The sequence below is a fragment of the Diprion similis genome, chromosome 6 (assembly GCF_021155765.1).
Source record: "Diprion similis isolate iyDipSimi1 chromosome 6, iyDipSimi1.1, whole genome shotgun sequence".
NCBI lineage: Eukaryota > Metazoa > Arthropoda > Insecta > Hymenoptera > Diprionidae > Diprion > Diprion similis.
In genome coordinates, this window is record NC_060110.1 from 4,588,025 (window position 1) to 4,612,009 (window position 23,985).

General features: G+C 32.4%; 2 protein-coding genes across 2 annotated transcripts; one reads left to right on the top strand and one right to left on the bottom strand.

Moving 5' to 3' along the window:
• Positions 1 to 5,972: 5,972 nt before the first annotated feature.
• LOC124406474 (mitogen-activated protein kinase 1) lies at positions 5,973 to 20,382 on the bottom strand. The gene is made up of 9 exons (XM_046881901.1): positions 20,340 to 20,382; positions 19,554 to 19,815; positions 15,549 to 15,675; positions 13,976 to 14,086; positions 13,231 to 13,482; positions 12,949 to 13,116; positions 10,860 to 11,048; positions 10,655 to 10,789; positions 5,973 to 7,632 (listed from the first exon to the last, which is right to left on the bottom strand). The coding sequence occupies exons 1-8, from the start codon at positions 20,380 to 20,382 to the stop codon at positions 10,664 to 10,666; spliced, it is 1,278 nt and encodes a 425-aa protein (XP_046737857.1). The 3' UTR covers positions 5,973 to 7,632; positions 10,655 to 10,663.
• LOC124407318 (DNA-directed RNA polymerase II subunit RPB11) lies at positions 20,274 to 22,905 on the top strand. Its single transcript, XM_046883346.1, has 4 exons — positions 20,274 to 20,433; positions 20,967 to 21,056; positions 21,276 to 21,450; positions 22,754 to 22,905. Exons 1-4 carry the CDS (start codon positions 20,381 to 20,383, stop codon positions 22,787 to 22,789), a joined length of 354 nt encoding a protein of 117 aa, XP_046739302.1. The 5' UTR covers positions 20,274 to 20,380; the 3' UTR covers positions 22,790 to 22,905.
• Positions 22,906 to 23,985: the final 1,080 nt, after the last annotated feature.

The following is a 23,985-nucleotide window of genomic DNA, read 5'->3' on the forward strand; positions in this document are numbered from 1 at the left end:
ACAATTTGATTGTGAACCGCCAAATCTTATTCATAATACTCAGTAATCATACATGTTTGAAATCTATGAATGCAGCCGAGGCGTACTACTTAATATCTTACATTAACAAACAAGACAGATGTTGAGACAATAATAGTGTTTTTGTCAGAATTTTTGATGAAATCCTACTTCGTTTAAGTAATTTTCATTCAAATAGAAAATATTTTGTGAAATACGTTATGAAATAAATGAAATATTTTTTCAATGTATGAATGAAGTGGAGTTCAATAAAGATTGATAAAAGTTTGACAATATTTTGATTACATTTTCTGTCTAAATAGAAAATTTTCTGTCATAATCCAAATGGCGCATTTCAAAATCAAAATATCAGTCTTGTCTGTTAAAAATAATTTATCAAATTGTACTATCCTATATTCATATATGTATACCAACTAGAGTTAACTAGTTAATTGGAAGATAATTTGAAATTAGCAAGTTATCTACCAATGTATTGTGTCATAAGATATTACAGCCTTTTCGAAATGACGTATGCATATAACATTGAAAATCCATAGACGAAATTTTTTTTTCAATATTGAATATAAGGAATTATGAATTAGCAACAACAACAAATACACATACATAACGTTAAGTATATTAGGCCTGATGATATTGATAATATATCAATGTTTATAATATTATGTATCATTGCATACATTCCACTTGCATGTATATATCAAGTTATTTCACAAGCGAGATGGTATACAAGAACACTTACTGCAGATACCTTTAACTTACGAGCAGCCTCATTGATCCTCACAAATTATACAATAAATATTTTATATAATTATATGTATTTAAGATTTCACATTTTTATGTAAATAACAAATGAAAATTTTTATGTTTTATCTTCAACGAATTATTATACTTATCACTACAGAAGGGAATTCGATTGCATTAATTATTGAAACCTCTAGAAAAAAAAAACAAATTATGATTGAGAAATCTCACTTTGTACATACTATCAAAGCAAACCTATGTATATGATATAACATGGGGGGGGGTTAATGTAAAAATACTTAAAATTGCTTATGAAAGTCGCTGGATGTTACATTTTTTAATAGATAGTTTTAAAGCCATAAGGATTCGGTAAAATGAGCTGCTGATACTAATATTGGGGGTCAATCCACAGTGATTAGGGCATCGCACTGTCACATCGACTTGTTCGAGTTGGAACAATTCACCGAATCCTCACATTGCATATAAGTTTCAAACATTCAGAGTACGTAGGCAGAAGTTTTTCCACCGACCCTTTCATGCCAGACTGAGGAACACAGTAATCGATCTCATAACTGGACGATACCAAAACAATAACAAGTTATTATGCCGCGAAAGATCACAATGTTAGATGCCCTTGATGAATTGCTTTCAATTTATTGAATTAATTTGAAAATATACTATTTACTTGGTTTTAGATTCACCAGAGTACGTAATAAAAAATTTACTTGCCAAATTCTAGTGTTTACCAACTGAAAATTTGTATGCGTCGGAAACACAAGTGAGAAAATACAGATTTGAAGAAATATTGATATGTAAAATGCATTTAGATTTTTTTTTTTAATGGCAGTGGTATCTGAATGTAAATATCGAGGAAAAAAATTGAAGACTGGATTCCTTAATATATCTGTTAAACTTTCTACGTATTCAAACATTTTCTTACACAATGCCACGCCAATGAAATCATATTTGAACTAATTCTTTTGTCTTTTCATTTGGCAAGGAATAGTGCATAGAACTGGTATGTGGAATTGTGGAATATTTCACACTCAACTGTTACGTATCCGAATTAATTTTGTAACTCAGATTTGAAGAATGACTTTTTACTTTCGGCAATTCTATAAACCTATGGCATCGGAAAAAATTTTTATCGTGTGCAAGACAAAATTTGCAAAGCATTCAACATTAGATCACATGGATTTAACTACTTTTCACTGGTCAACATTTTTGTCCTACTTACCAAAATAACCTGACCTCTATTTTAGGATTTCATACTTCGACCTCTCTGGATGGGTATAAATTTTTTTATTTTCTTTTCATAGTCTGTCTTACAATCAGAAGCAGTTCACTTTGTAAAGATTCATTCAACTTATACCTACTAGCAAACTATGATACATATAGTTATTATTTTCTGATAATTGAAAAATATTTATATCCTCAGCGAAAGTGGTAAAAATAGGAAATTTTTTACGTAATAGGGGTCAGCTTATTCTGATGAGGTTGAAGTTCGTAATTCGTTAATGTAGCGATGCATTTTTGGGAAAATTTGTCATCACGGGAATCTGACATTGTCCGAATCCAATAAACAGTAATCAAGTAATGCATACTCACATTTTGCAAACTTAACTTTAAAGATATCCTAAACTTCTGAAACAGTGATTTTCCCTCAATGTTTATGTTACTGACTTCAAGATTGTCAAAAATCATTACTTCTTAACTTGAGGGTTGTGTAGAATTTCGAAAATCGTAACACAGCAAAACGGACTCAAATTTTGGAAACTCAACTCATTCAAATACTGAGAGAATAATGACTGTTTTTAGGAATTGGTTCATTTACGTGAATCAGGGCAAATATGTAATAGTAAGAATGTGCCAAAATATTGTTTCAAGTTATTCTTGAGACAAATATTCGCACTGAAGATGAGAATGTCATGAACCGCAATCTTATTCAAGCTAAAAATTATACATTGTTATACGGAGTATTTCATATTATATATACATTTTTTTCGTCCAATCCACCACCTGCGAATATAAATAGTGACTGTTTCTAAAAAGTGGGTCGTCCCAAATATATAATAGCAATAAAAAGATGCCAAAGCATTGTTTACAAATACTTTTTATCGATTGAATTGATGTTTAAGTTAAATAAAAATCAATATTCTTTTTCAAAAAGTAAAAAATCTTTTATTCTTTTCGTATTTTTATAAGATATTCAGATTCATATCAGATTTCGAGACCTCTAAACGTCACAATTTTGTAAACATATAAGAGGGAAGTTGTGACTATTTATACAAATTCACTGAAAGTTATGACAAACGTGAGAAAAAATGAGACGAGGTCCTGTATCACATTTGAACTAGAGATTCAAGCATCTGATTTCCTGGCGAATTCCGTTCCACTGAAATTGAACTGCAGTTACACTTAGATTTCACTTCGTTTATACTTAGATTTCACGGTTTAATTAAGAATTTTCGACACGGTATTTTCACTAAAATCACTAAATTAAAAATTATCGACTCCGCCACTAGAATATCACTGAAATCGAAAACATTTCTTACTCCACTGTAATTACACTGAATTCAAAGTTCATACTTATTACTGAAATCACACTTGAAATCCACTGAAATTAAATAATGCGGATATATTTTATTGAAAAAGAAAAAAAAAAATTTATTAGTGATATTTTGGTGATACCAGTAATTTTGATAAAAGCGCAGTAGAAAAATGTCACAACTACACCAAAAAATTGAGTGGGATTTGACTGATTATGTAGAATATCACTGATTTTAGGATCCACTGAAAAATCACTCTGATATCACGGTGGGACCAAATCCATTAGGGTTGATATAAAATCTCATATCTAGACTCGTATCTCAAATTCATAGTAGAGAATCCTTGTCCAGAATTAGCGAAGTATTCACTGTTACAACAAATTTATGTTTTCTATTAAGCTGATAAAACTAGATCTCGTATCAGAATTTAGTAAAATCTCATACAAGATCACTACGTAAATGCATCCATAAAATTCTCAAATGAGATTTGACATGAGCCCGCACCCAATATTTTTCAGTTCTCACAGCACAATTTTCAGTAGCACAGGTGTTGCTGTGCCCGGTGATCACCGCATGCAAATAGCTGATATAAGGTGTTCGATCAGCATTTCAGAGTAGATGTTTGACCGCTCGAGGGATCAAGCTCGATCAGTCGATGAAAAAGCTGGAGAGCGCAGCAGAGTCCTTAAAGATTCGAGCTGTTGTTGATACTTGGTCTTCGATAATGACGTTCAGGTGCAATAGGCCAAATGGTGATCGTAACAAGATCTCGTTGTCAGTAAAAACAGAGTAAAAAAAATTAGGCCGTTTCGGGAATTCTTAAACAGGATGGCCACTAAATCTTCATCTCGAAATTCCCCGACTTTTCCAGGTTTTCCATAAAAAAATCTTATACTTTTCCCTGAGCAATTTGAATAAATTGGTGATAACAAGTTGAAAACATTTACGTATTTTTCACATCATTTTTTTTTTTTTATGAAAGAAACTCTCACTTGGGTCACACTGTCTCATCTACTGTACCATCATACCATCTATTTGTACTCAATTTGAATTATCTAAGAATTCAAAAAATTGTGGGACGTACTTATATGAAAAGAAATCCCTGACATTTCCCTAACTATTTCAGAATTTCAGAATTCCACATTTTCAGCTTTTCCATAATTCCTCGACTGGCGGCCACCCTGTTAAAATTCTATGGGTAAGCTCTGAGTGATTCCGAACAGTGGGGTTGAATTTCCTCCGAGTTTCAGAGCGTACTGCATTTTGTCTTTAGATGGAGAAGATCGAAATCAATAAAACGAAAATGTCTGATTGAACAACCTTCGACCAGCTTTTTAGACATCCAGCTTTTCGATCTGACTGCAATTCGGATATATCATAGTGTGCATTTATTGTTAGATATGGAAGTCCTACAGTTTTTAGGCCTTAACGTTTACGAGAAACGTGTTGACCAATTTTATCGCTTTTCCCAATTGAACCTAATTTATCTTAGAATTTTCTGAATATATTCCTTATCCCTGGAATATTGATATCGCTTCAATTGTGATCTCATATTCGTCCTACTTTATAAAACAATTAAAAGAATTTATTTTTTGAAAGTTTTTTTGACAATTTCTGAACATCCACCGTAAAGTGGATTTTATATTCGGTCAGATAACACTTTTTTGATAACAAAAGAAGTCACATGATATTTTTTTCTAACGACAGAAAGTGTTAAAAGATCGAAGACAAAGGTTGAATTCTAAAACGTGCTACATTTGATCGATGTGTTCTTTGTAAACGGTAAGTTCTCACGGCCAAAAATTGGAGGATTTTCATATCTCAGTTTACACCATAAGATATCGAAAATTTGTTGATCGGTAAAAAGGTTTTTTCATGTATACTATACACGTGATGTATAAAATTTGAAATGATCTTTTATAATACTTTCATAAATATAATTATACTATATCATTAATACGTAGAGTATTTATAACCTAAATAAAATTACGGTTCATTTTTTCTTCAGTGAAAATATTCGCAGAGAGAATAACTACAAATAATACTTATTTACATTAATATGATAGAAAAATTGAAACGTGAAATATTGAGCTCACGGTTCTTCGAGGAAATTATTCTGAGCGTCTAAGTAAATTTGGAACTTCAATATCTTTTTTTTTGGATACCAATTCAGTGGAGTTGAATCAATTTAGATTTGGTTTTGTTCCAAAACTTTCCTTTTACCATCTTTTATCCCGTGTCCTACAACGAGACTAAACACATTAAGAATAACATGTAACTTATGTCCAAAGATATAGTATTTGGCTTCTGGTTATCCGGTGGCTACGGTCAATAATCGTGGTCAAATCAATTTGAGTTTATAACCAGTTGCGTAGTTTACAATAACAGTAAACGCAATGGTTAGAATAACATTGTTGCTGGATTTAAGCATAACAGCTCCTGTCAAAGTACTTGAAACATTAAATTAACTCGACTCAATTGAAACACCAATATGTACCAATTGAATGGGTAGAAAATACTCCATAATAAGGTCAAAGATACTTCTTACAGAGAATACCCTATGGTTCTTCTGTCTGTTATGCCCATATAAAATCTATCAACTTAAATCTCAACAACCCTCAACCACCCACAACACAATTACTTCAATTGCAAGACATATTTTTGAATGAGATAATTATGTATATCATGCAAAACATATTTTTATCTTATGATCTAAAGATACGTGACGATAATTAATGGATTGAATTGTATGATATCTGAGTAGAAATTTGCAAGACAAACAATGCCACATCATTAAATTGCCACAGCAATACGTAAAGTTATGAAATTAAATACTATCCTTTTGCTCCCAATGTCGATCTATCCAAGATACCCTACATATACAGATAGATGTGCCGAATCTTCAATAATTAAAGCTTCTGTTTGGCGACATTTTTTTTGTCTCGTATTATTTTTCATTTACCAAAACAAATTCGTCGTATACCTCTCAATTGCGCACAATATACATTAGTACATGATGATAATTCTACCTGTTACGAGGGAAAATATCATAAAATCGAATGACAGATTGTCGTGATGGTTTCATAATGGTGACTTTCGTTTGAAGCTTACCACGTCTTATTGTTAATTATTTTACAGAACTTGCATCATTGAACAGAAATCTTTAGTACTTTTTTAATTTAACGTCATTAATCATTCTAAGTCCAGAGGTAAATGTTTCTGTAATCACTAATCCAATTCCTAAATTTATTAGATATTTCTCATAGTCCGTAGTCAAAACGAGGAATCAAGTGAAGCATGTTCTGTTGGTTTTCAATTGTCCTGAAGAAATATTTGCATTATTTGCATATTATAGTCTCAACTAAGAAGTGAACGAAATCTTTCTTCATGTGGTATTAGCGGTATCACTTTGAGTTGAAACTGACAGAATAAACCTTGTTTGAGTGTCACTTTTTGTTCGTAAATTTCGAAAATTTGTGATCGTTGAAAGAATTTGATAAGTCCCCCGCAGATATTCTTGTAATTACTTTCTCGCAGTGCCTGATATCACCAGGCTATCTGAATGATGGTGGATTGTAGTAGTTAGAGTATCGCATAATATCGTGATAGGTTTGATTAAATTTTAATGTTTGATTATAAGTTTTTACACGAATAATTTCTGAAAGAAGCAAACCAACATTTAACGCCAAAATGTGCGTGCCTATAGTTAGTTTTCATTTTTCGAAAATTACGCAATTAACAAATTTCAATTAAATTTTGCACAAACACATGTTTGTCAATTTTTAATTTTCGGTGTTGTATGTACCTAAAAGACTACAAAGTCAATTTCTCATGCCTATTGCTTGACATACACTGATGAACGAATAAACAAGGTAAATCCCGTTGAAAACTATGAAACAAAATTTGTAATATTCTTTTAAATCTATATATGTATATACAAAATTTGAACTGGGTATATTATAAATAACAGAATCACCTCATTGCTCAGTAATTAAATCACAGATAGTGCACGAATGTAGTAATTACTGATTATTAATTACTAAAAAGTAGAATATGGCGTATAAGCTATGATAACTCAGGATAGATAAATACGAATTAATATTATGCGTTTAGTGCGATAAAAATCACTATATTTCGGTAGAGAATGTGAATGTACAAGTGTATACGTGTGGCACGAGTGCCTTACCAACCAATGTCTAACTCGCGCCGAGTCACATAACGAACCTTAAACCCCAGTACGTATTCTCTATTCTTGATGGCACTCATCTTGTTAGGTATGCCACGTTCATTAACTTCCTGTAAGTCTGCAATTCTTGGAGTCAAGCTGAAAATATAACAAAATATTTCCCAATCACAGTTACAACTAATTTATAAATTAATAACATGCAATTTGTTTCTCACTGTGTTTTTTTGCGGAAGAACTGTTTGAAAAAAGTGTCTATAAACATTTCCTAATTTCTACGAGATACAGTATCTGCAATGCCCACTAGTATAGTGTATACCAACCATAACGTGCTTAACAGGGTGTCCTTTATTTAGGGTATTGACGAATTTTTGCCCTCCCACCCTCCAAATCAAGGTCAAATAATTCGAAAACAATTGCCTAATTTTTTCATATTTCTATCTCGACTCTGGGATAGTTCGCTTTGTGATCGAAGTTTCTTATGGAAGTAACATGGAAACAACTTGTTGCCTCTGTATATGTTTTATTGCAACAGTAATAATATTTTTTTAAATCTGTTACTGCGAGGCTTTAGTGGGTATTAGTGCTACTATCTGTAAAAAAATTTACATCAAGATACCAGCAAATCTAAACGAATTGCACTTTCTCTGAATGCAAAAAAAGTCAAATTTCGAGGGTGTGCAATTTGTTGAGATTGCGTGGTATGATTGTTTAATTTTTTTCCCAGACAGTAGCACCAATGCCGAGTAAAACCTCACAGTTATAAATTTTTTTTAACATTGTTGCTTTTACAATAAAATATATACTGAGAAAAAAAGTTTTTCCCATGTTATTTCCATAAGAAACTTCGACCACAAAGCGGACTATCTCAGAGTTAAGGTAAAAATCTGAAAAAAATATGTCATTTTTTCCTAATTACATAATTCGTTATTCTTTGTAATAATACATCAAAATTATAAAGCAGAGGAGTCCAAGTGTGGCATCAGGTGCAACAAAAATTTGGACCAAGTATAAGAGTGCACCAAGTCAGAAACTATCTGGGATCACTCGGGTTCCACAAAACAATCAACTTTTATAATGTATTAACTGTCCAAGAAAATAACAGTCTATGGTGACTAACTTGGGGAGTTACGTTGTAGCAAATGTCAACGAAATTCCATGAAAATTTTGCTTCAGATTTTAGAAAATATTCTTACATATCAGGGCAATTTGAACGAGTTAGTTGAAATCGCCTGTGATTGGATTACAGTGTGACTAATTATGAGCATCGATCAATCAACGGGTAAATCAAAAATTAATGAAAGCACAAAACATGGAACTTTGACAGATCAGCTCATTCGAAGAATTTAAAGTACATTTATAAATCACAACAATAATGGCAAGTCGAGTAAAAAATACGAGAGTTTATAACAGTTACTACCAGTGGACTGGAGTAGAAAAGTCCTTTGTTATTCATTTAAACAAAAGCATTTTTTCTCTTATTATGCTCTGATTGATGTGAATTTTCATAAAAAACCCTTTGATGCTACAGATTTTTTTTTTTTTTTTTACCATTAGGTTTTGGCCTTATAGGCCATGTCCCATAATGCTACACAGATACAGTGATTCGAATATTCGCCAGACATTGATCCTCGTCTGAAGCAACTCATCACTTCGGATGTTAGCAGTGAACTGAACTGATCTCTGATCTCTCGCGCTCCGATTTTCGGTTCGATCGCTTTGATTGCCAGTGGCGCCCCCTGCGCCCAAAATTGATTTGTCGCCTGTTGTATATAAGAAAAATTTATACACGGCAAAATAATTTTTACAAAGAAAGATTCTATGGTTAAATATGGAATTTATCAATAGAAAGTTGGAGAAAGTTCTCCGATGAATTTTGAGATGTTTCTGATTTTTCAGCACAAAGACCCCTCGGAATCGACATAGAAAGCTACAAATTTTTATATTTTTTTTTGAAGTTAAGAACTTTTGGAAACATCAGTGCCACAAAATTCGATGGGGTCAGATTCACCATTTTTATCCATCTAAACCCTTTGGTAATATTTCGTGTATTCTGACTCACATATTGCATAGTTAAAAATAAAAAAAAAGACCTTCCGATTTGATTTATACATTTCTATTTTTTGTAATTATAGTTGATACATATTTATATGTCGTAGCTAGTAAATTTATACATGATTTTCACCTGATTTCATATTCATATAAATTTTGCATATCGAAAGTATCTTAAATTTTGAATACACGTGATAATTCGTGCAATTTGTATCAGTATTGTAACTCATTAGGAACCATCATTTTTTTACCAAAATATAATTATCATTTGGCTCAGTTTTTGTCCTAACAGATTTCAATAAATAACTTGAAGTGTGAATTTGCTGCTTAGTGAAGAAGTTGCTCTGCCAGAAAAACAAGTTTGTTCAGTCTAAATGTATAAAATCGAACTTTCGCAGTTTACGAATTGTCACGCATGAATTTTCCATAAATCTAAAGTCCAATAACAAGATTTGTGTCCACATCATTTTGAACAAATAAGTTGAACTTCCAACAGGTAAAAAACTACCTCAGAGGGATAATATTAATTTTGTATCTAGTCTCACAGATCACAAAATAACTTCAATCTCGGCATAGCTTATATATTTGTACATAAATGTGACCCATGTACTTAAGTATCATATTGATTTCCAAACGTTACAACTACAGATGATGAATCACCTTGAATGATTTGACTAGTAATCGTATTTATATGACAGCAAAAAGTAACTTCTACAGCAGAATAAACTAAAATAAAAAAGTTAAACCAAACTAAATACCACACTTGGAAAAAGTATCATCGCACACTATACTTGTAAGGAAGGTATCCCAGGTTGATCTCTCCGATTTGATTTGTATTGTAATATGTTATAGTAGACTAAAAATTAAGCGATAACTTATTACAAAAGAGATCAGATCGGAGAGATCGACCTGGGATATTTTCCTTGTTAGTTCGAAGTTGCAAATAGCTGTGTTGTGGGCAGATCCATTGTCGCTCAACTTTCGCGACTATACGGAATTTAAAAAACGTCGGTGATACACAAACTTGAAGTAAGTAACTTGAATATCTCAATGGAAACAATGAATTCGACATATCTAAAAGTCAGGTAAAGTAAAAAAAATTAGACCTCACCCCAGTGGACTATATGGTATTCTCTTGATTATTCTGCTGAAAAAGCAAGGTTTCTTCAAATATATACTGCTTCAGAGTTTCTTTTGGGAGGTCATCTAATTCCATGGAAAATTTGAACGGTTCTTCTGCTACAGGCTATAAAAATTACTCAAGTAATATTCATTCGATACATACTGTTATAATTTAAACAGATTCAACTACTTACCTCGTCAGCTGGATCATAATACTGTTCTAAATATGGATGAGCTAAAGCATGTTCCACTATGATACGTTTGTTTGGGTTGAATGTTAACATCTTATCCAAAAGATCCAAGGCTCTCGGGTCAGCGTTTGGAAACAGACTTGTCCACGGAACCTTAGGTTTGTACGGCAAAGATTGGAGGTAACCACGAGCCTGTTTCAATAAGTTTCAAATAACTGTGAGCCATATTTCAAACTCGACGAAATGTTTTCACCTACATTCTTTAAACGAAGTGGGAAATTAAATAATTTTATCTATCTTAGTGGTAATTAAATTTCTGCATGAGTATATTCAAGTTATAGCATTTTCATTTACTTGCAAAGGAATTGTAGCTTCTAAAGAAGTAATTCGATATTTAGCGATTGCATGTATTACATTCACAGAATGCTACTACAATTGATAAAATCATCAAAATGACAAAATAAAAATAAGCATATTAGACTTTTGATGTAACAAGATGGTTAAAATAAAATTTAATAGTCATGCTCATTAGTGCTATTTGTGATGGTGATACTTAAAAAGAAAAAGGCATAAAAACTATATATTATACAAGGCTTTTTCTGGTATGTAATAGTCCCTGTAATTCTACCAACTAAAATTGTTATCAGCTATTGACGACATGATGCTAGGTCGAAACAAACTATCAGATTTTTGAAATCCAAGATACCGGACAGGAATTCGAAAGAAGCCTCAGAATGATCTAAAAATGGATACACCACTGTTTTCAAGGTTGTTGATTACGATTTTACGATCAGATTTTTTAATTTTGAAAGTCCAACCTAGCCTGGCAGTAAAAAAAATTTAAAAATCGGTAGATATTGCCCAAGCACCGTATACCTCTTTACAAGAGTACTATCAAAGGATTAAAATTAATTTAGCCTGGGTGTTTTTTTTTTTACAAGTTCATACGAGCAGCTGATGCACAACCCCCGTTCCACGATGCAGTTGACTAGTTTTATCCGACTCAGTATCTTTTCAGCAATAGCTGATAACAATTTCAGTCGGCAAAATATTACTTGAAAATATGTTATATTTTACAAGTTTCACAATCTCCCACACTCACACCCACCGCCACTAGAGCAGTTGACGGTCGGTTTACTGATTAATTGTACGAAATCAACTATAGATATCAAAATCAGCCGGCATACTATGACTTGTTTACTTGCAGCACTACCTCCTAGACTATAATATTTGCCTCAAAATTAAGCTATTCGCTTTACTGAAAATATAAAGCGAATTCATTACTTCATCACGTAGGTATATCGATTTTGACATTGAGAGTAAGCTGATGTACAACTTGGTCATGTTATACAAGTTTATCTTTTGTCAAACTTATGTAAAATATGGTTGTACACTTTACATTGAAGTATTGCAACATCTTTGTCTAATCTATCTCCAAGCTCTCAGATTTCAATTAATGACTCAAGGAAAACGTTTTAGTTATAGTTTTCATGACAGAAATCATTAACATTTATACTGCTGCATGGAAAAAATACATAAAACGAGTAAAAACGGTTTACACTACAGCCATGTGGTGATGAAATGTATCTAAATGTAGTAGTAATGCATGTGAAACTGTGATGCAAGTGTATCGTACTTGGGTGTTTCATCTTTCGCTTTTAATTTTTGAAATAATATACCCTTCTCAGCTGAAGTGAAGCCTTTTTGATACTTTTGAAATTAATCTCATGATTTTTCTTGACAAGGATTCGAAATACCAGACATTATTAAATGAAAGCATAATTTTATCATTTCCGATGTTGATAATTCAAAGTCAGTAGATCTACTTGACGTTTCACCTGGTTTACAGATTTCTCAACTTTCTGGTTATTCACACGTGAATAATTTCAATTGCTCGATTCGTAGTATCTAGTAGTGACTTGATATCATTTGAAAATTGTATCAAAGCAATTCTGACCATCGAATACTTAGAGCATCATAAAGAATCAGTATATTACACCAAGATAATCTTGCCGGAAAATCGCAGCCGATTTTGATACTTTATTAAGTGTTTTGAAATGATTCATAGGTATAGATATTTGAAATGTCATACCTTGTCATTAATAATACATTCGAGATCATCAGCAGACGGAGAACCAAGTACACCGAGAATGTGGTTGAGCTGGTCCAAATAGTGTTTCCCAGGGAATATAGCTCGCCTAGACAGCATCTCTGCTAAAATGCATCCAACTGACCAAATGTCAATTGATTTGGTGTAACCCTGCAAGCATATTGTAAAAATAAGTAGATCTCAAGACTCCCTTATTAGCTATACAAGTTCTTTTGGTGGTAAGTTTTCCTAGAGCTGTCATTCGGGCATGAGTGGATCAAGTACCTTCGAGTTCAGCATTATTTCCGGTGCCCGATACCATCTAGTGGCGACATATTCTGTAAGGAAGCCGGCGTGATTATGATCAGGATCCGCAACTCGGGCAAGCCCAAAATCGCAGATTTTAAGGTCACAAGTGGTGTTCAGTAGCAGATTACTGGGCTTCAAATCTCTATGCAATACATTTGCTGAATGAATGTATTTAAGCCCTCGCAATATTTGATACAGGAAGTAGCATATGTGATCGTTACTAATAGGCTGCGAACATAAATAAAAGTTCAATCAATTGTAGCGATTACAATTAGTAAAAGAATTTACGGACACTCATGTGCGCGTTTGAAGTTATGAACATTCATTATAAATGAGAACTTACTCAAGCGTGGCGTTTTCGAAACTTTTCCACTTTTTCTATCATAGTAGACTCCAAAATTAGTAAAAAGTGGTGAATGAATTTATAATTTAAGTTGTGTTGAAAAATTTCAAATGAAGTTATGTTGTAAAAGTTGTTTAAATATACGTTGAAATAAATGTTCGTAATTTCTGGCACATAAATATTCGTTGTGTGCTTAGTTGTTTAATGAAAATTTAAGACTGATAGAAGGATTGTACGATGAAAAGAAACCGCCTAGAGAATGAAAATGTTATGATATTTTGAATTTTTCAGGTTTCTCTAAAACGTACAATATATCTAAGATAGTTAAAAATAAGTAAGTGTGGATAAAGCTCGTGGTAAATTATAAAATAAATTTACCTGAGTCTTGAGTAGCTTGTACAAGTCAGTTTCCATCAAACATTGCACAATGTATACATCTTTCATTTGTTCCATACTAGGTGCTCTCAGTATATCCCGTATATCTATAATCTGAAAAAGAAACACCATCGGTTACTTTCACACATACTTATGAGACAGATATGAATTAAGAATAATCTTTTTCACTATAATATTCAAAACTTGCAGTACAATTACTGATCTTTACAAGAAAATACAGATTATTCTGTATATTGCAAGTATTCTATTTCAGAGTTTGAATTGTATCAAGAATTTTTACTTTTACTTTCAGTTTATTTTTTTTCTCCTTTTTCTCAAGTATGTGTTTCATCAAATTCTGTGACTTATCGCGTAATATGAAATTGTCCGATCTGTTAGAATGAAAATCGTAAACATGTTCAACTTTTTGAGCCTAAAAAGCGATTTCACATAGGTGATACAAACCGTATATTGCCTCAATTTTTATACAGAGTCATGTGGCAGTTCGAGTAAAATAAGTGAGGGCAAGATTGTACACTAATTCGTGTGAAACTTGTTGCAATTTTTTTTTTTTAAATTAGCTGATACTTTGAATGTTTCTGTATGATTTTGAAATTCATAATTCATTACACTTCATAAAAACTCAACTTTTCCGGAGTGAGTTTTTTAATCATAAGAACATATTAAATCAATTCTTGCCTTCTGCATCTAATGAAATATCGGATAATCTGGGAATCATAACATAAGAATAGCCATCATTTCGTTGAGATTAAATTCCTTGACTCATCCTAATTCCGAATATAGTTTTTCCTAGTCCGTATCTATAAGCCTGAGAGAAAATGAATCAATCTAATTGGATCCAAATTTTGTCTTCATCGTTTATCGAATATAAATAGATCCATACATCATGTAGTGTTAGATCAGATTGGATAGACAGGATCTGATTAGATCTAATCATTTTTTCCTGGAAACTAAACAAAATATTATCTCCATATAAAAGTTTCATCTCTTAATCTCTAGCGTCTTTGAAAATATGTTCGCACTTTGGTGTCATACGATATAGTTTTCTAAGAAAATTTTCACAACAGTATTGTAAATATTAAAGTTCGACAATAAATAGATGAAAAAATTTCGTTTTCTTCATAGATGAACACAAATTACCATATTTTCTCCGATTTCTTATTACACAAAACTTCGCGAATATTCTCAGCTATCCAAGTTACCACACAGATAAATCGAAATGATTTACAGAATTCTTACAAACATTCCTTGTAAAAATATACAGTTTCCTCTGATATTTTAAATGAAACCTATATTAAGGAGCATGAATCTCTGTCGAATATACAAATTCGGATACGGCCAGACAAATTTGGACGTCAGACAAGATCTGCATTTGGGTTACGCTATGCAATATATGTGCTTAACGGTAGTTGGGGGGGTGGAATTAGAGAACAAGGTTTAGTTAAAAAATATTCGTTCCTAACATTACACAAAGGAATATTCGAAACTCTGTAAGGAATTGGTTATCATTTTGTTCTCACGCAATAAATACTAGATCTATGAAAAAATTTCTTACATTCTCATGCTTGAACCTGGTGAGAATTTTTATTTCTCGCAGAGTCCTCTGGCTGTAGGTTTGATGCTCGAAGGGAGATATTTTCTTGATAGCTACTTTAGTTTTTGTTACATTGTCGTATGCGGATCTGCAAAACACAAATTATAAAAATAAATTAATGCAAATAAATTTTTTATAATTATCAAAACTATCTATGTATGCTTCACGCAATTAAACTAATAATAGATAATAGATTAGTTCGTATTTTTTTGAAACGGTGCTTTAGATCCAAAATTTTGTAAATTCCAATACGTAGTCTTAATAGGGGGAAAGTTTTTTTGATAATATGTAGTTTTATTTAAAATATTTTTCAATTTCAGGTAAAAATATTCATTTATCTTTCACTTATTATATCAAAGAGGTACTTCATAAGAAAGACAATGATAATAATTGATGCTTTAATCAGATAAATTGATATTGTATTACATCATTCATAAGAGTGAAAAACTAAAACCAATTGTGTGGAAACATAATCAAGTGGGCTGATTAATCGGGTTTGAAGAATATGATTGTAGTCGATTAATCGGAAAAAATAATCGGTTTTATCGAAAATCGGTTATTGTTGGTCATTTGTAGTTTAAATTTGAACAGAGTGTATAGTGCCAATGACATATCAAATTCCTGACATTTCCCAGTTGTTCAGATGGAAATAGACATTTTTTTAGGACTGAATTCAACCTAACTTTAATAACAAACTCATGTTTTTCATGCAAATTCGTTAAAAATTAGGCACCAGATGTTTCCATGGTGAGATAAAGTAGTTTGATTTTTCTTTCAGTTCAATTTTGCTCAAAGTCAATTACTAAATATATCAATAAACACTCCAATTTTAAGAAACTAATGAAAGATTAGGATTAGCCATTCTTTCTCAACATCAATCTGAACGTATCGACTGCTTTTAGTACTTGTTTATATTTTTCATAAATTTTACATAGTGCTCAAAATCAATTCTTTAAATTTCTCCAAGAACCATATTTTTCAACACATTGAAGTTAGTAACATTACTGCAGTGATTCATCTTGACGAAGAATTGTTATTTTGTGACTTTAGAATTCTTTGAATATACCTGGGGCAATTAAAAAGAAACACCCTGAAGTAACTTTTTCAAAATATAATTAATGAAACTACAGTTAACGGCCTAACAAACTCCATTTTTGTTTTTAATAGAATGATGTGTTATAGTCTGATCATTGTTACCATAATTGAACCATTTTTCAATTGTAAACTTCCTGACTTTTACACACTCAAAATTTTAATTCTCTAAATACCGATTGTATAGTTTCAAAATATTGTAATGAACGAATGAATTTAATCAATCATTTTAAATTATATTTCATTCAGATTCTGTTTTTATACTGCACTTATATTTCAGTTTTTCATTCAAAACTGATTCTGCTATAGATATGCCAAGTATTACTCTAATACTGTAAGGTTTGGAATAATATAAAAGTTTAAATATGGGATTTCAGTTCCTCCAGAAATTCGATAGGATTATCTGGCTTTGTCTTGGTTTTTTTTGGAAAAGAAAATTCTCCGACCATTCCAGATCTTCCTGGTTTTCATGTAGTGTGACAACCTTACATGAAAACACATTGCATTAGCACAGGTTGAAAGTATTTGAGAATTTGATGTGTCGAATGTGAATGGAATAAACTTCTTTTATTCATAAAATCTTAAATTATTGCGCACACTATGAATGCGCAGACCACGGTCTCTGAAAGGAAACCAGCAACTATCAGTGATGCGGTTTTATGGTCACCTTATCTTCTGACAATATTTGCTGGTAATTACATATTAAATGATTAGAAATGAACAGGTCTTTTGAAATGCTGAATTTCGCTCACAAGATATTTCACAATGTGTTCGTGAGACACACATGTGATTAGAAAAACTGGCAAATTCACGAGGTTGACAATATTAAGGATAACACAATGGGACATTGAACAAAAAATTAACATTTGAGGACTTCAAAATAACTTCAAAGGAGTGCAATTTGCAAAACAGGAGTATCGTACTCTATTTTATTACGGTTTACCAAATTTCAGATGATTCTCAAGTTAAAAAATAACAACGTTTCCTAAAATCACATAACGTCAATATTTTCCTCCTGTTTGCGGATGATATGTCAAGAATTCAATGAACAATATAATATAAACACAAAATGAAGCTAAAAAGATAATTTTAATATGTTTTTTACAAAAGACGAAGTCTGATTGAAAGCTTTCTCTCTGCAATGGAAAATTACAAAACTGCTGACTACAATACATAACTAGTTGATGAAATTAGCAACATTAATGTAACGAATTTGGAAAAACCACTATTTCCCAATTTTACAGCAAATGAAGAAGTTCGATTTTCAAATTATCGGTGGATTCTGCTTTATTACAAATTACTGAATTTCAGACAACCCTAAAGTTGCAAGTTCATAAATTTTTCGTAAACTTGCATCGTTGCAATATCGTTACAAACTTTAAGTACATTACATAACAAACATCTAACAAAATCGTTCTTTAAGCAGGAACAACTAAGGTATTGAGAATCTCCCTCTGTTAGAACATGTAAAAGTTCTTCATATTTTTCTTGAGCTTTTTAGTTTTGAAAATATTTTTTGTAATAAATTTACCGGTTTTCACAAATAATGCAATATCGATTTTAGCTACTGTAAAAAGTCTATCTGAGTGTTTTCATCAATTAAGCTTGATCAAAAGCACAAGTAGTCACGAATTAATACAAAAAGTAAAGTCACGAAATTTTGAAGATTCATTCACCCCTCAGGAACTTGACAGAAGTCAGTACAAGCAGCAACTTTAGTTTTCAATCTTAGCTTAAATGATCAAAACTTCAGGTACATTCTAAATTGATGAACAAAAATCATACTTGTCCACTGGCCACGGTGTTTTACTAAGTAAAAATACAAATGGCTAATAATAATTGACTAACAATTTTGATATTTCCATACATGGAGCATTTGAAATATTGCAAATATATGAGGTTCAAAATAGCAATGTTAATATAACGACGCATTTTTAGGAAAATTTGTTATTTCTGAAAAATTCCTTTCATGTCTGAAATTTAGAAAACCATAAAACCAAAATATTAAAATACTTTATGAACCCAAAATTATTAATTTTTCTAATAATAATAATAAAATCTGTATGATGACTGCTCGAGTGCCCAGAATGACACAGCTTCTACGATGTTATTGAGCATCATGACCAAGTAACATAACCTCAAGTATTATCTCGATTGTCAAATATCTTTTCAAAATTTCCACCAACTCGATGTGCATTCATTGTGTATAGAATTATCATCAATTGTATCATAATATCCTTATTTTTGAGGGGAGGTTCCTAAACATTTGTGCATAAAAATTATTCAGTCACAGAACTTTGAAGGTAACTGTCATAAGGCTCTGTGTTAATTAAAATTTTCAAAACGTTTGTCATACTTATTTCCTTGACAATTGACCACAAAATTTGACAAGTGTCAAGTTGGATCCTTCAACTTGTACATATTCCAAGACTATATATTGCTTCGAGTGCTGAATTCATAGAGGAGAGGAGGATTCACAGTCAATATAGCCTAAACACTGACTACGCAAATCATCTGAAAAAGGTAGACTTAGAAAAAGAAGTACAAGACAGCCGGATCAAGGTCTCACGAATAAACTCGAGCGTGGCGTAACGTGCAGAAATGAAAGAAAGGGGTGTGACAGGAATTTGAATGTGGCGCCAATTAAAAGCAATCAGCAGCTGGCGTAAAGGTGTGGTTCGTAAGACGTATATAGAATGTCAAAATTTCTGAGCATTCTCGTACAAGCTGACGTGTTATCATTATAATCGAATCGTTAACATGTCTCGGCTGGTATAAGCTCGAATTGTTTATCTTATCGCCTGTCACAATGCTGGTCAGGGCAAATTATGAAATTATCATTTTTGGCATGAAAATATTGCCTGTGAAACTTACACAACCATTCCGTAAGCTCCTTCTCCCATATACGACAAATTAGTATATCGCGGACCAACCTCGAACACTTGTCCACGAATAATTTCTGCATTTGGATTTATGCAAGCCGAACCTTCACCCGCCATTTTGACAACTACTTTGCGGCTCGTGAGCTCTTCAAAGCTCCAGCCATAGATCAAGGCATCAAGGTGATCAAGGCCATAGATACGCAGGCTAGAGAGAGGTGGGACAAGCTTGGCATTCGAGTGAGATGCAGAGTCGTCTGAGCGTTTGCATTGGAATATTCCAATCAGAGAATACTAAACTACATGAAAGAACATTGCTATTTCCTGTCTCTCTTGCTCTACCGCTTTACTGCCAAATCTCTGTCCTACTCCTAGGGAATTTTCAGTCCACTCCAGAACACTTCAGGTGAATTCGGGTAAAACAACTCAAGCGTAGTGTGAGTATACTAGGGATACGTCCCTATATTAAGCTCCAAGTGCATCTAAGAATTTTTAATCCCTTTTGCGCTGCCGAGTTCGTGGGTGACCCTGTCCTAGGGAATTTTCAGCGCTATACGAGCCAATTTCAGAACGCACCCCGTGTAGTCCTGGATGCCAGTACAGATCCAACTTCATAACAATTAATCACTACTGATCTAGGGTATTTTGACACTCTTGAGTGCGAGAAAACAACTTTTTTAGAGAAAGAAGCTGCACTTCTAAGCAAATCGTGTATACATACATCACCAGCTCGGGTGATCACCAGTGTATTTAGCGGTGCATGATTTTCTTATTTTGATACCTGGATAATATTCACTATTAAAGAATAATTTAGCTATCAACATGAACGCGCCACCAACTTTCGAGTCATTTCTTTTGTATGATGGAGAGAAGAAGTAAGCATTCTGTGAAACCATTTTTCCCAAGTTAAGGTTAAGCTCAGGTTTTAGGTTAATATAAACAAACTATTCACCTGTCAGTACGCTAAGTCAAGACTTAAGTGTTTTACCGCACCTTGGGATAGCGTATTTTGCATTCCATTGGTTTCTCCCGGTTCGTCAATGCTGTATTCGAAAGAATATATTGCTTTAACCATTGGAACTAGACTTGGAAGAAGTGTCGTTTTATTAGAGTCACATTTGAATCATACAGGAGTTTGACAATAAATTTAGTCTATCACAGCATCGATAAAGACTTCATCAATTTTCGTATCTTGGTGATATTTAAAGACCACAAATAATATTGCCACTTGTTAATATTGCCATGAATTACTGACACCCTCGGAAGGATGATATAGGTATACACTTTATTATCCACATATTATCTAATCCTCTAAATTAAATATTATCCATCGTATTCTGTCGAGCCGAGAGAGTAAATTTTTTGGTTTGATAATAATTGCTTCTAACAATTATAATTTGTTTTACAGAATCATCAAGGAACAAGATTCGAAAGTACCCAATGCTGCAATATTTACAGTCAATAAAGAAGATCACACCCTGGGAAACATGATTCGAAAGTATTTATCATATGCTTATCTCTGAGAAACTAAATTTTGTCAGGACAACAATTTGTTGTGCCTGCATCATTTTGAGTGATAGCAATCCAATTTTTTGAAATAGAATACAGTTGACAGTGATATAATTAAGGATTTTTCTTTCTGCCTCTATCAATTTAGTCCAAATTTATGACTTTGTCATAAAAAATAGGTTTATTAATGTCTATCCTTTTGTTTCAGTCAGTTGTTGAAGGATCCTCAAGTTTTGTTTGCTGGGTACAAGTTGCCTCACCCTTTGGAGCATAAATTTGTGATCCGTATTCAAACAACATCCGATTATACGCCTCATGAAGCATTTATGCATGCCATAACTGACCTCATTGCAGAGCTTTCACTGTTTGAAGAACGTTTCAAGGTAGGTTTAATTTATTGGAGGATAGCGAGTTGCTACAGTGAAAATTCTATCCCCTTTGCTGAAAAAGCAATTTTACATTAAATCGTCCCGAAGTGGCTTAGCTTCGGAACAAAACTCATGGTTCAAGCTTAAAAATTTTTCTTAGAAACACGTTTTACAGAATTCCCAACAAGCGTACTCTTATTGTTAGTATAATCAAACGCTCGGTCATGTCTCATTTTTATTCAGATACAAAAGTTTGCACACGTTTTTCATCTTCTGGTGGGTCATCTTTCTTGAAACATATTCGCCAAGAACACGAAAACCATTCTGCCTTATCTGCAATTTAGACTACACAGTTGATACCGAACAATAGTCTTGTAGTACAGAATTTGAGGTAGTATCAATTCTAACGTTTGGGAAACCACAATCGAAAATGTATGAATCCCATGAAGTTACACTACGTCATTTTAATAACACAGGTCAACAAAAAAAGATACTTTTTTTCAAAATTATATTGAAATGAATAAATTTTTATTCTATATATCAAATAATAATCAAAATCTTTATTTATTATTTGTAAAGTTTGCTTTTGTCTCTTTTACGTTGATAAATAAGTCTTGAAGTTTTTAGTTGATAGAATAAGCAGCAGGTAGCACCATACTGTAATAAAAAACAAACCTCATCTAATAAAACTATTTTTTTCTTTTATTAGTCACCGGAAGAAATCAAAATTTGTCATCTAGAACCCAGATGCAAAATTCGTCTTGAACAGATGAAAAAAATTAATTTGAAACAAGTATTCTGGTGATGGCGTAATAGAAACACCACTCTTTACGGAAAATTGGAACTTTGTTGTGTCTTGATTTGGCAAAACCGCTAGCATTAGACAGATTGAATCAGTGTGGGGATGAAATGGCTGTAACACCTAGATCTGATTCAGGATTTTCGGGCTATTCAGGGTTTTCATTACTCTCATCAAATTCTGGCTTCATTTTATATCAATATTACCATTTCAAAATCACTTGCAAATGTTTAATCAAAGCAAAATTGGTAGTCCTGAAGCATAAACCGAAAATATTTGAAAACAAATGACCGGCCATTCCTGAATCTAGGGTTAAAAAATGAAACCGTCGAGCGAAAATTAATGAAGCTGAGGGTTAGCGAGCTTTAAGAATTTGTTGAACACACCTTGTATATATGATATCAAATTACCCCGTAGTCATTTTAATCTACCTATATTTATAGATTATACTAAACCAAATTATGTTATAACGAGTGAATATTCTTGATACATGACAATACACAAATAATATTGTTTCAGGAAGCTATAAAAGAAAAGAAGGATGGTTTGGACTAAATAAATCTACAGGATTATCTTCATTCCTTTCTTATTATAGAAATAATATGTATAATTTATTTTGTTACTACATTTCAATAGGTGAATAATAAATAATAATAATAAATAAAATTTTTGCCCCAAAAACCGTTAATGTTTCAACTAAAATTACAATATATATTGTAACTTTGTAAATGAAATGTCTACAATGTCATTGCACCTCAGTAATAATGTTTCCGTACACTATGGAAATAGCCAGACTTCAGGTGTATTAACCGGCATGTTCCACAAGCTTTGAACCTAGAGGCAACACCAACAAGAAGCTACAGCTGCTCAGCTGAAACGTCTGCGAGGTGAACACGCCCCGTTTTTTTTCAATGTCCAACGAATTTGGTTTGTCAATACACTGCTGGACTAGTTTCTTTGTATACAAGAAGAGCTGAAACTCTAAAGAATTTGCAACTCCCATCTCTTCACTGAAAGGTATAAGGCAAGAAAACAGTTGGCTGGCTTCAGAGTTTTTTTTCTCAGATTGATTCTGATTGTTACGGTCAAAAAGAAGACAGCCGTAATTCACACATCGGCTGCAGGATTTACAGCAGTAGAAATTACTTGATGATCGTATTGCCCTCAACTTGTTGTAAAAGTACGTCGCAGGCATCAACGATAAGAAAGGAATTTTACGACATTCAAGTTGGAAGGGACCTGCTCCTTGCAGTTGAATTTTATATTTTATTTGTTTTATTTGATCTTTAAGTTATTGAATGTTTTGTTTGCTCGTTTTGTCTCGTAGGCAATGTTATGAGTTATCTCAACAGAAAAACTAAAAGCTTTGCAAATATAGCTGGTACAAAAAAAGCATGTGTCCATAAATGAATAAAAACTTGAATAAAACTTGCATTTCAAATTTATTAGTGAGTCAATAAATATTATGATTATATAAATTAAATTATGCAAATGGATAAATGAATAAATATAAATATTTAACCCTTCTTAAGTATCCTGAAATATTGCTTATAATATTTTTCTATAAAACAATTTTAAATATAATTTAAGCAAAAGGAAATAGCCAGGGAGAATTAGTAGAACAGCAGCTGGCCATAGGATGAATAAGGGTAGTTCAACATGAATAGAATGTATGTTCAGATTCTTTTGAATCTTAGCCAACTACTTGGCAACACAGAACCACGACTTAGTCTTTCGGGTAGATCTGCTAT